Here is a 14096-nt window from a genome sequence, read left to right on the forward strand (position 1 = left end):
TTTTTTTTTTTTGAGATGCAAGTTTCACATGGAGAAAACAATGTTTAATGTGGAAACAGGGAAACTCGAGCAAAGTTAAATCCTAGCAAAAACCTTCAGAAGCTTGTAGCTTTTGCATCTGGTAGAAGTGATTCACCCAATTAGGAGAGGTTCACTCACTTAACAGTATTTTGGAGGGAAATTCCTAAGTGGAAGGAACCAAGGAATCCTACCAGTGGGGAGAGGAAATAGTTTAAAAACACAATTACTGTCTGGAGGTGGAAGGACAAAGTCAAGTTCTACGCTTTGTCTACTGCCCACGTGAGGTGATTTAAATGCATTTGCAAGTGAAACCATGGTACATGATCAACATATTTTGATACTGTTAAGAAGTGTCAGAGCAGTTTAGGATGAAACAATGCAGTCTGCCTCAGACTGCAAATACAACACCTCAGGTAGTGGTGAGGTTGCTTTTTGGGTTTGACATCTACAACTCTGATTAAAAAGAGGTAAACTAAATTCAATTAATCCAAGAGTATTCATTATTTGATGCTGCAGACAGAAAGATTCCACCTCCTCTACCTTCAGACAGGTGCTGTCAAGAAAATGATGTTAATATAAAACAGATGAAACAAGAGGAGCCACTACAAAAATATAACAAAATCTTTTTTGTTTATTGACAGCATGTGGCAAGACTGCTACAGGTAACAGATGGAAAACACATTTCTGCCTCTCCCATCACCTACCAGCTCAACCCACATAAGCAATGAAGCATGAGATCCTCCAGTTTTCGGTATGTGGGATACAGTTTTGCTGCATGTATGTCTAGCTAGGCATGTTCCTTGCTTRGCAAAAACTGTTACTCCCAAACAAGGCAAGGGATCATAAAAATGGCATACTGAAATGATTGCTACAATGGCTGTAGTTGTTTCTAGACTGTGACGGAGCTTTGTCTGCTATGGTACTAAGGATTTTCACCACAGAAGTCTGTAATCTCAACTAGATAGTTAGCATTTTATTAGCCTAGTGCTTCATTTAGAGTAAACATAATTTTTGCTGCACAAGTTATCTTCAGTCTTAGCCTCAATAGTTAATATGTGATTCAATTGTGATCATCTTTGACTTCTAAGAGGGCAAAAACATTCTGCATTTGACACTTTTTTTCTAAATTAAGCATGTTACGCCTACTTGGATTTGATTTAATTTAGCTTGATTTTGGACCTTTAAATTACATTAAAAGCATTATGATATTTGCTCTCTGCTTTGCTTTACTTACATACTATCTCACAGGACATAATCTGTAAACTTTTGCTTGTTTGTTATTAAATGTTTATTTTTATATTTTCTGCAACCCAAGTCAGGCATAGCCATATTGACCAGAGCACATCAAAACAAACTTCTTTAGGTCTAGGCTTGAAATGTCTTTCCAGAATGAGAACACAGGCTTCTACTCCAAGTTTTCATGAAAGACGAGGCAATTACATGTAGGCTATGTATGTCTTCAGCTTGCCTTAGGAAAGCCTCCAAGACACCTGTAGTAAAGTTCTAAATGCTAAGAAAGACACATAAATCCCCTCACTCATACACCCAGTGAATTATCTTTCAGAGAAATTAGGTTTACCACTATATTTTAAATAATTCAGGTTACCTTTTAGCTTCCATACATTTGCATATCTACTAGTTAGTAGCTTGTTACAGCACTTTATACCCAGAAAAGAAATGACTGGTTATTTATATCTTTTCTCTCACCTCTCCATCTTTAAATACTGTTGAAATTCACATTCAAGTTGTAGTGATTCACCTTCAGATAACACCCTGTATCAATGCAGGATGAGGCTGGGAGGGATTTAGGGCACTCCTTCCAAGAAGGACTTGGTGCAGGTGGACTGAAAAGCTGGACATGACCCAGCCATGTGCACTCAAAAACCAAATGTGTCCTGTGCTGCACCCAAAGCCACATGGCCAATAGGGCCAGGAAGGGGATTGTGCCCCTCTGCTCTGCTCTGCTGAGACCCCACCTTCAGGGCTGCATCCWGCTCTGGGGTCCCTGAACAAGAAGGACATGGACCCATTGGAGGAGGTTCAGAGAAGGGCCACTGAAACGATGGATGGAGCACCTGCCATACAGGAAAAGGCTGACAGAGGTCAGGTTGCTCAGCCTAAAGAAGAGTAGGCTCTGGCAAGACCTTAAAGCACCTTCTAGTGGACTTAGAAGAGTGAACAGGCACTTTTTATAAGGTGCGTAGTGATCAGACTAAGGAGAATGACTTTAAACTGAAAGGAGGAAGGTTTAGATTAGATATTAGGAAGAAAGTTCTTTACTGTGAGGGTGGTGAGGCACTGGAACTGTCTGCCCAGAGAAGCCATGGATGCCCCATCCCTGGAAGTTTTCAAGGCCAGGCTGGATAAAGCTCTGAGAAACCTGTTCTAATGAAAATCATCTGTGCCCATGGCAGAAGGGTTGGAACTAGATGATCTCTAAGAACCTTTCCAACCCAAACCATTCCATGAGTCTGTGATGAAATTCTTATAGATATTGAAAATTTCTGAAACAGTAATTCAAAACTGTATTAGTGAGTTCCTGAATACTTCACAGCAAATGTCTTCAGACCTTACCAGTTTAAATAATCCTTTCCTATTTYGGCCTGTGTTATTCTCTTAATTGTACAACTAAGTCATGTATCAAGTAACCCTCCCTGTAAAGCAGCATTAATTGTTAGCACTCTATTATTTCATCTCCTTTCTGGTTCAGTAACAGAATTCTCTAATGGTGAATTGGTTTCTTCCTTAATCCTTCCAGTTTAGCACTAGAGGCTTATATACTTTGCCTCAGTAATGTTGCTACATTTCCACATATTGCTTTATTCTTTTTAGATCCTCTAGTACTTAAAAACTGTTGGAATTGTATTTCTTGGACACCATGTTTCTTTTCCTTCACTTTCAATTGTATCATGCTGTAGATGAGAAATTCGCTTTTCACCCAAACTTAACAAGAGAAACTGCAGAAAACTCTCATTTGTTTTGCCTAGAACCACAAGTTTTTCTCAAAATATGTAATTGTTTCTTTATTATACATATGAACACCTAAATGAGTCTGTTAATTTACCCAATTCATCCCAGAGCTGCCTATACTTGTCAGTCATTGTAGTTCCTTGTTGTCTCCAAAGCGATAGACGAGGGTCAGCCATGAACTGTTCTGTTATCAACGTCAACATGCGAGCTCCATTTGAATCTCTCATTTTTAGCATCTCTCGCACCTAGGAAACGAGGCTTTTAATACAAACTTGAAAAAACAAAGAAATTGCAGTACAGATAATATGCTGCAATGTTAAATATTCCACTTTGATTAAGTTAGAAACACAGTTTATACATGCAATGGGAAATTTTTAAGTAGAAAAAGCAGTCTGCCTTCTCAATTTTACACAAAATTTTGATTTCAGTATCCAAGTGCAATTTTTCAGAGAACTTTTCCACAAGCAATCCATAGGTGTATTATGCAAACTGCTGTAAGGTTTTCCAGCATTTTGGGGGTGGGAAGGAAAGAGATAACAGCAAAGCTGTAGACGCTTGAAATGTAGTTACTTCATATCCTTACACCGATCAGGACACATTAGACTGCAGTCCATTGCTGTACAACTCATTATCAAGTTGCCATTGTGTTCCCAAGGCTTAGCGTTATTTTAGAACAGTGGAATTTAGAACTCTGAATAAGATGCAAACAAGTACAGACTGCCTTGGAGAACAGGGGAGAGAAAAAAGGTTCAGAGTACTCAACACACCTTTGCAAAAAGCAAATTAAGCTGTTTCCCTGATCCATGGTATCCACCCTGGGAAAGGAAGAGTTTAACCTGTTCTTGGACTTGTTCCTCATCCAAATGCCAGCAATTTTCATCATCTATGCTAGCACCTGCTGTTGGGTCAGGAGCACCTGCAAACATCAAGAAAAGAAATCATTATGTTCTACATGAAGAAGAAAGGTTCTTGAGTCCAGGGGAGAGGACTACTGCAGAGGTTTTTGGATTTTTGTCTTCTCCTGTTTTGGATACCTTGTTTATAATATAAACAGTCTTTGGAATAGACTTAAATTTCTCCTCAGTTAGTCTTAAGCACTTAGAAATCATGAAAAGCCTATGAAAAGGTATTTAAATATATAATATTCTCTTCTCTAACAAAACATTACAATCAAGGTGAGGGATTTTTTCTTCCCATCTCAGCAGCTACACTAAGATGATTTTACAAGGAAAATTAGACTTTGAATAATATTTCTACAACTGGGACGTTAAAACCACTCTCCCCAAAACACCTGTGTAATTCCTGTACCTTCAGCAATCTTGCTCAGGTTTAAGTGACTGCTAGTGAGCGCTGCTATTGATGAACATGAGGAGACTCATCACCTTGGTGCCTCTGAGCTGTGATGGCTCTGCAAAGCTAAACAAAGAGTAAAAAAAATCCCCAAACAAATCCAAAGTCTTAAAGCACTAAAGGCATTTCCATCATAAGTGTTACAGATATTTAAGACCATGCTGCTTTCAAAGGAAGCATTTTTACATAGGCAATGTCATCTGCAMAGAGTCAATTTAAAGCAACTCTTCTTGAATTAGCCTAGCATCAACTGAAATGACCAGATTCACATTAGACAGTGCTTTGGGCACAGACTGCCATAACTTACATTTTGCAGTTCAGATCAGTGATTTTCCCCTGGCAGCCTCTCTTAAAGGATGACAAAATTAACTAGAACAAGTTCTTGCACCATCTAGCAAACAATATTTTTCTGAAGAACCTTGCACCTCCACTGGACATTTTTTAAAAGGTCTTCAGACKGAAAAGGCTGAAGACTCTGCTCAAGGTAGGGCATCACCATGCCACATGTAAGGTATTTTAAGCATGGCTGAGACACAATTTAATATTTTGGATTTATCTATCTCTGTTAGGCTTTGCAAAGATTAGGAATTGAAATTGAATCACTTAAAACAATCTCTCTCTTTGAAATCTGTGTCCATGTTACGAATGTAGACAAAAAAAAAATACTGCCAGGGAAGGAAAATAACTGGATTTCTAAAAAGCTGAGGTTTTTTTTCACAGAAATCCTGAGAACCTGAAAAACCAAGATAGCTGTAACTCTACAGATGTATAGGAAAAAACCAACTGACTCTCTTGATTCAAGCCTTCATTTCATAATTGGAGTTCTGCCGTTGAGGTGAAACTTTTAAGTGATCACAGGAAATGCTGAAATCTTATTCAATAAAAATGCAAACAGAAGTTGGAGAGGGTCAGAAGGATGTCTTATCTACAAATTGTTGAGATATAAACAAAAAGATGATCCAGCTCAGTAACTTTCTAAACTGCCTCCAATTTCAGAGTCTAAACCTGGCAACACTGCACTGCTCTATATATATATGTATGTATATAAATATATATACATATATATATATTTAATTAATAAGAAATTGTGTCTTTGCAGATGTGAATGAACTCTTCTGCCTTCCACAGGAACCAAAACAGTGTCTCAGAAGAGAATGTTGGGAATCAAGCCCACAACAGCACAAAACCCATGGAATGAAAAACCTGCCCTTCTGCAAATGCTTCCATCTTTAACGTATTAGTTTTAAGGGGCTTTCAATTCTGTCAGTTACATGGAACACATACTGATAAGTCTTTGGCTGCAAAGAACAAGATAAAAAGGGAAATCAAGCCACACAAGAATAAGCAGTGCAGCTGTTGCACAGACCCAGGTTTGCAGTATCACCTTGCAAATAGTTTAAATATTTCATTGCTCTAAAACATGAAGACAGTGAAGAGCAACTATATAAAAGTATACAAAATATATTTTTTCCTTGCTTCAATGGAGATTTATCTTTAAATAATCTTGAGTATGTTTATTTTCAAACTGAATTAAAAATAGCTCACTAGTCCTCAGCTAAGCTTCTTGATTCAGGAAGTGAAAACAAAATTCCTTCTGCAACTGTTTACATTTTATCAAAAGCTCACCTGTCATTTTGTGTTACAAGCTTAGAAAAGCAATACAGTTACCACAGATTCTTTTAACAACAGGGCTCCTCAAAAAAAGAGGTGGAGGTCCCCTCTACATGGGGCCAGCAGCACTGGCCCCACCAAGGCTATTTCTGCCACTATGATCCCAAATTTATCTTACCCAGGAGCTCAGAATTGCTATCCTCACACCAGTGTTAGTGCAAGACATTAGGCCATAAGACTGTAAAAGCTGAAGATGCCAAGCCAAGGGTCTGAGCTCTGCAGCACAGCATATAGATGCATTGATTTGGAATGATTTTTTTCTTRCAAGATCATATATAGGCTACACACAGTATGACCAAAATTTTTAATTGGGGTTGTATAAAATTTCAGTGTACATGTAACCAGCGCCAAATACAGGAGTAATTCATGAAGGTTCAACCCAAAGGTAATAGCTTCACTCAAGGTGTAGCATGGTTCTGAATAGGCACCACAAGACTTTGGCAGGGGCACAGTTTGGCTGCAGAGAGGAACATGGGCAGCCCTGAATTTAAACTCTGCAGGCTAAATCCTGTTCCCTGCATTTTGCCTGGGGATAAGTGTTACTTACATGCGTTAGAGAGATGCCATGAGGATACATATTTGAACCATGAAAGTGAAAAGTATTATGTAATTATGCTAAATATTAAAATTTGTAATTAAACCGTGTCAGTTTACAGACATTAAACTAACATATTAATCTCCCTCTCTCCAACCTCTAGCTTTTTAAACTTCTGTCATGACTGATATTTGAAATATACTTTACATCATGTACATGCAGTTAAATACAATAAATATTTATAACCAGTATATAGATACAGCCATATATACTTACTCAGGCTCTTTTACTAAAATTACTGAATTGCAATCTTTATAATCAAAACAGGAATATTGTGCATGATTGTTTGTGACACTGAATACCCAAATATTTGGAAACAAGGTAGCGGTCTTTTATATTTAACATCATAGTAGGTTGATATGTATAGGATGTTAAACACAATCAAACCCCAAGTTCTAAGAAGTAGAAGCATTTAAAAAAATAMATACTTTTTTCATTTATACAGCAATTTAAAAGCCATTTCAAAATGGGAAACCATGTTCAAGAACCAGTGTTGTACATGGAGAACCTAATCTCACAGAATAGAAGCAAGCAAGGAGCACTGACTAAAAATGGACTAAAGAAGTTCTTATATTCCAATTACTCAGGTGCAGATCAACAGGGGAATTTGGATAAAACAAGGCAAACTTGTTTAATTCTCATTTCTGAAGTATCACAAGAGTTGACTTCAAATGAAACCATGCCAAATTATTCACTTGTAGCCATCCACACTGAAATTTTTAAACTTTTTTATAAATATGTCATTATTTAAAGTACACAAATGAACTGTAGATCAGTTACATTTTATTAAATGTTATCCCATGGCAGCATTAGGATAAGATATGGAAAAATTATTACAATTAAAAAGTCGATTTACTGAGTACTATTAGAAGACCAAATGAAAGAAATCCATCTAGAAACCAATACTGCTGTATACTAATTAACAATACAATAGTGATTGATTTTATAAACTTAGTATGCTCAGAATCATTCTAAATAATAATTACATAAAAACAAATATCATGAAAATAATTATTCAAAAATATTATTATGCCTTTGAGTCCTCAAATGATTCCAAGTTTAGACATAAGTCACTGAACTTCAGGACTCTGTTCAGCAGTTCACAGCATCAAAGGAAAACGGTAACTGCTAGGAAGCTGTCAGTGATAACAGAACAAAATGTGAAGATAGGACAGGCTATCCTAAATTGCTGAGGGAAGTTAATGAAACCCTAACAAGTTTTTAACTTCAAAAAATTCTGTGTTCACTGTGTACATACAGCAAAACGCACTTATCTACTGACAACATCTAACCTCTCATGCTAAATTCCACATGTCACAAACATCATATAACACTAAGTTTCAAAATTTATTTGTGCCGGGCAGATAAATGAACTTTATCAGTATAGATAAGCATACTTTAATTATTTTTTCTCTGTCATGTTTTTTTAACAAAACCTCCCTGTTTTCTATATAGTAAGTTTTATATGTATGTTTGCATACATCTATATATATTGATATGTATGTTTTCTATGTATCTGAGAAAACCTTTTCTAAAAATATGAGTTTCGTAAATTATTTTTATTGTTACGTCGCAGMTACCAGTCCTTTTTTCTTTTTCCACATTCCACTTCAGTTTCTTAAATTGCTCTAGTTTTGGATATTCGTACTGTTACATCTTTCCTAGATCTGGCAACAATTCTTCTATTAAGCACCGATGCACTTCACTTTCATTCTTCTTGAAAAGAAATTCACCTGTCATTTCACACATACTTCTTTTGCAACTAGACTCAATCAATTTTGCCAATTTAGGCAGGGCCATGTGAAAGATGCCTTATTTTAAAAATAATTTCTCTTCTTTAACATTATATATTCCTTTTTCAAGCAGATCAGCAATACATTGTATTCGGGTGCACAGCCCTACCCTACCCTGCAATTTTCCATTAAAACCCCTGTCATTTTGACTAAATACATTAAATACACATAAAAACATATTAACCTGAACCTCCAGAATGCTCTTTTGAACTTAGCAGTATAAGGAATAGTATTTGATATTCTGAAATTATCTTTGAAAGCTTTTTTTTTTAAATAGGAGTTTCCTTCTTGAATGCCTCCTCCAGCACTGCTAATATACATTACAAATTAATATTTGCTGAGGATGTACCCACATTTCCCTGGTCAACTGCAAAAAAAAAAATAAAGAAACAAGGTGCCTCTCCTTCTCAGAAGACAAATATACTTCAGCTGTTTCTCCCAGGTCCTCCCTCTTAAATCTGAGTTCATCTGTATGTGGGTCTGTACTGGCAACTGACTTCTACTGCAAGTTGGAGAATCAGAGAATGACAGAAAGTCTACAGTAATTGATACATAAATTCTTACAAGAGCAAAGATTGCAATAGCAGACTAAGCACTCAGGAAAAGACAAAGTACAGCTTAACACTTAAAAATTCAACAGGTTTGCTGGACAGTCCTGGTATCAAAACCACCAGACCCTTTTCCACTATGTACATAATAAAAAGACAATGCTTATATGAAATTGATATGAACACTATTCCCTCTCTTCCCTCTCTCCCTCCACCCATCTTGCAGTTACTTTAGTATTTCTACTCAAATTCTCATGAACACAATTTGGCCTTCCAACCAACTTATTTAAATGAAAATTTCATACCTATGAAAAGGCAACAAAGATGACAAACCTAGCTGAAAATCTGTTGTCATCCTGACTGCTCTCTTCCTAGCCAACATACCCGATGATTTGCTCRCTAAAATGTTATAAAAATTAACAGGGAGGCAAAAAGCCTCAGCTAAGCAGGACCCAAAGATACATCCAGCTTCCTGTAAGAGCATACTCAAATTGAAACCAAGTGTGAAACCAACAGTTCTGTAGTACAAACACCAGGGTTTCAATATTAATACTTGCAGTTTTCTTCAGYACAGATTACACACCATAAAACTCCAGTTTTGAAATCATCAGGAATATGAACAGCTGCAGCACTGTCACATGAGAAAATCAGAACACAACAAAATACACTCAAAATACTTCTCAAAATAAGAGGTGCTTTTGTGCTCTAAAAATGTGCAGAGCACTCTTTTCATCACACCAAATGAAAACATGGCAAGTACAGAAAAAAATCCAAATAAATCACTTGTCTCTCCTGAAGAYGTTAGTGACTAGAAAACACATTCCTGTACTCTAACAGAGCATCCTCTTATTTCTGCCTGCCGTGAGGCTCAGTCATAAGGCAAGAAAGGATATTGAATGATTTGCATCCACCAAGAAACATGAAAGGTGGCCAAAGACAGTCACAGAATGTTGCATAATACAGAGTTTTGGGCAAATGAACAATTATCCAACTAGCTTTTTGTTAAAAGAAAGCACGGCCGTTGTTATCTCTTATGAGGCAGCTCTAAAGGAAGACAACAAGACAATTGTGGTGAAAGCTCTTCCAAGTCCCTCACTATTCAAACGTACAAATAAATACTGTTCAAGAGCTGATTTCTTTTGCATATCATTGAAAATATATGACCACAGAGAAAAAAAAGAAGTCTTACAGAGAACAACACTGAAATTAAATAACCTCTAGATAACACCGAAAAGAATTTCCTCATCCAACTGCAGATTCAGAATTGCACTTAATCAAAGCTATTTCAGCTTTTTCTGTGCCTGGTCTCTTCTACTTTCAACAAGCAAGCTTTTCCAAGTTTTTCTTCCCATCATCTGCGCTTTTCAGTAGAATTTAATATAATTTCTCTTCAAACACTAGCTCAGTGAGGTCAAACTRCTCAAAGCAAGACAGACTATAAGACAGTTTTGCACCACAAACTCAACATCTGCAGCACAGGAGATATGACAGAGTAAATGGTGATCATGCATTCGTCACCCTATGATATTAAAATGAGAAATTCCTTTGGGTTATTTTTCATAGGTGTGTTTTGGTTAACTTTATTATTTTTCATCTAAGGAATCTGATTAAAGATCAAAAGAACAGAATTACAGTATGAATCTCAGAAGGACACTTTCTAGCTACATAAGTAGAAGAACTCACTTTTTCTTTAAAAGAATTATGTAATTTTTTAGTATTGKGAATATGAAAACTAATTCAGACCAYGGTTTTATGTGAGTTTGACAGGAAAAGCAAGAAACTCTAAAATGTCTTTTATAACRCAGCTTCCTTTAGTAATAGCAGTTCATTTTCTTATGCTGCCTGGATTTTTTTACTTTTGGCATTTTATTAGAAAATAGTGACAGTCAATAAAGACATACTGCAATCTCACTTACTAACAAGACAACAACATATGTACAAAAGATTTCAGTTTTGTAGATGATTTTAAACCTGCTCAAATTCACTGTAAAATATCGTAACTGATCATCAACTTAGAATAGGAAATAAACTTTGCTGTTTTCAGTGATACAAACCTCAAATCTTTCTCAAAAAATACTTTATATAATAATGAGCAATGCGATATTTTGACAATAAGAGAATAGCTGACAAAGACTAACATGCTTGTGATTAGTCTAGTTACAGACTTCACAATCATCAAGTGTTGTCATTTCTCTTATATTAGCCGTAGTATAGCTAATACAGAAACTGTATCACCTACATTCCTACCTTCCCCTTTTCTAATCACCTTTGAGTGTTTAAATCTTCTATGCTTCTCTCTTACCTTCATTCTTCCTTACCCCTTAGCTTATGTTCAGGTTGTTAACAACTCTCATATGATACATGCCTTCAGTTCATAACATCTGAGCATCTTCCTCTATTGCTTAACGTCCTGCCTCTCCTTTAGTTTCACCTCCTTTCTACGGTCACCATTACGAGCAACAACTACAGCAACTTGCCTCTGGCCACGTAGCCCCCAATACCAATAAAGACCCCTGCTCCTGAAATTCACTTTCTCACAGCATCACCTCTCAGGGCCTGTGGGGGTCACAGCAGCATGAGGAGGCAGTTTAAGCAGCAGATGAATCATGCTATTGAAAGAGGTGCTTCTTTCCGCCTACACTGTAACTAACACATACATTGCTTTCTTTTTCTTAAGCATCTTGGTTCTGTTTGTATTGCAAGTTCTTTGAATAATGATCATGCCTCAAGTATTTAACACAAGACCAATTAAAAAAAAAAAAAAAAAAAAAAAAAAAAAAAAAAAGAAAGTAAAGTAACTTATTCTTCCCCTCTGAGCTGCCCTTATACTTACAGCTCTGGTCACCTCAGAGGACACTTCTCTCGGGTGAAGTGACATCGTCTATCATTTCTGTCAGTCCTTACTGGACTCTAATGAACTAGTTGGGTCACCTCAGAAGCCTCAAGTAAAACCCAGCACCCTTTAACAAACACAAATTATTCACAGCAAAAAACAGCCATTAAAATCACGTGTAGTTGATAGAGCACGCAAGATCAAGACCTTTGCTACGCTACAACTGCTGCAGCACTAACAAGAAAAAAGCACTGAAATAGTCTTCATGTTCCTCCTGACTTCATACAGAAAATAAATCCTAGAAGGTTAACAGAAGTATATTTTAAAAATGAAAAAAACCCCAGTCACACCTACTTGCTTTTATGCTTTGCCATTAAAACAAAATTCCACMATCAAAATGTCAGAAAACTAGTACAAAGAAGAAAATAAAGCGACACCATTGATAAGTCAGAAAAGAGCTCCTTTAAGCAATATGGCTATACAAAGAAAACCACTACAAAGTTTTTACTAGCTTGAAGATACAAGCATGAAGCAGAGCAGGTCACTTATTAACAGTGCAGGAGACATCAAGKTCATTGCTTATGAATTCCTTTCTCTATTCCAAAGAGTATCATTTTCTAAACATCTTGAAATGATGATTCAGTAGCAGAATCCTCTTTAGTAAACACCATAAAATCACAGAATAATTCAATTTGGAAGACAGCTAAGCAGGTCACACTCCTGAATGTTAAAAAAAGTTGAAAACCTATGAGGAAAAGAAGCAAAAAGAAGAACAAATATCGAACTCACCATGGACTTGATTGATTTCTGAATTCTGGGAAAGAATTTCATCTGCTAATTTTTGAGCAGTTGGCAAAACTTCTGTGTGGTGTACTGTGATCAAATACTGCACAAATTTTTGTAGTTGGTCTCTGTTCATTTGAAAGAGTGTCTCTGAAATGGGAAGATGCAGTTTGACCTGATCTGGCTTGCGGATCCGGTATAAAGAGAGTGCCACAACATGGGCACAGTAAAATATGTCCTTGTTTCCACAGCTACAGGTCACTGAGGTAATCTTGCAACGATCAAAGCTGATAGCTACATTGCAAACAGTTTCTGGCTCCGATTGCATTGCAGGCTCTGTTACTGTGCCACTCAAGTGGAAACCTGTGCAGGGAAAAAGAGAACTTAATGATGTATGTAAAATATTTTCTCATTATCAAGAAAGTTTGTGAATAGAGTAAAAGTTAGAGGCTATTTCTGAAAAATAATGCATCTGAAAGAGCTTGTTTTAATTAAAAATATGATTAAACCTTTCTTTCATACATACCTCTTATCTCCAATAAAATCAAAAGGGGAGTATAAAGTTTCTTTACAAGCCCTCTGCCATTCCATCACAACATGTATAGAAGTATGACAGCAAGAGAAATATTTATTTGGTAAATGATAGCTGCAGAAGCAGAGCAGCATCCCATCAAGATCAATGCACAACTACTCAGTAAATTGGCAGCAATTTTCCAAACCCCCCACCAGGGAGCCTGCAGCACCTACCAGCAAACTTATGAACTCTCTCAGTAAGTGAGAAGGAAGTAGTGCACTCTAGTGGCATGAATTCAGGTCCTAGTCTCAACCGACTGACTGACAAGTCACATACCCTCTTAGTTTTCACCTCTCCCACCACTGAGCKCATGCTAAAGCTCACCTTCACCCAAGTGATCCGGTAAAACAGCTATGTTTGTGCAGCATTTTGGACACGGAAACTGCCACACTTACCAATACACAGGATGTCAGATTTGTAACACTGAATGAGACACATATGCACTGTTCCAGATATCTGCATTCTGGTCCTGTTTGTCAATCAGCACCATGAACCACAAGGCAAGAGCTAGGTTTGTGTGCACTGGAAGAAGGCATGGTACACCCGAAGCAACATGTTTGCTTCAGCCACATGTCAACACAGCACAAGATCCCAAACGCTGAAGGTCCGACCTAAACCCACCAGTCTGCCCAACATGAAGGCCCAGGTTTGACTCCCAATGCTTTATTACTGAATAGAGAACAATGGGGCTTCTTTTCGATTTTATGTAAGCATGATATTGATTTGAGCTCAAGCATTAAGTCAGAGATACAGATAGGGGGCAATGAAACTAAATTTCATATGCCGTACCAGCATTAGATTTGGAGAGTACATATAAAATCTGAGATGGATAGAAGCAAGGTATAACACAAGTACTTAAAATGAAAACAATACAAACTCCCCATCAAAAGCTGATCTAATATTCTTGAAAGATCAGAAAAGTGTACTGCAGGAAGCATTATCACATAAAGATTAGATA

General features: G+C 36.9%; 1 protein-coding gene across 2 annotated transcripts in view; it reads right to left on the reverse strand.

The window, feature by feature from the left end:
• Positions 1-14096, reverse strand: part of ZSWIM6 (zinc finger SWIM-type containing 6) — a 106459-nt gene that overhangs the window by 35322 nt on the left and 57041 nt on the right. Inside the window, exons 2-4 of one of the 2 annotated variants that reach the window (XM_057389648.1) lie at positions 12571-12927; positions 3759-3907; positions 3086-3236 (exon numbers count right to left, since the gene is read on the reverse strand). In XM_057389648.1, coding sequence (XP_057245631.1) covers positions 3086-3236; positions 3759-3907; positions 12571-12927 — 657 coding nt within the window. The remainder of the gene's footprint in view (positions 1-3085; positions 3237-3758; positions 3908-12570; positions 12928-14096) is intronic. The other variant, XM_057389649.1, reaches the window with a different exon arrangement.

The sequence above is a fragment of the Malurus melanocephalus genome, unplaced genomic scaffold (assembly GCF_030028575.1).
Source record: "Malurus melanocephalus ecotype Western Australia unplaced genomic scaffold, MMel_1.1 scaffold_18, whole genome shotgun sequence".
NCBI lineage: Eukaryota > Metazoa > Chordata > Aves > Passeriformes > Maluridae > Malurus > Malurus melanocephalus.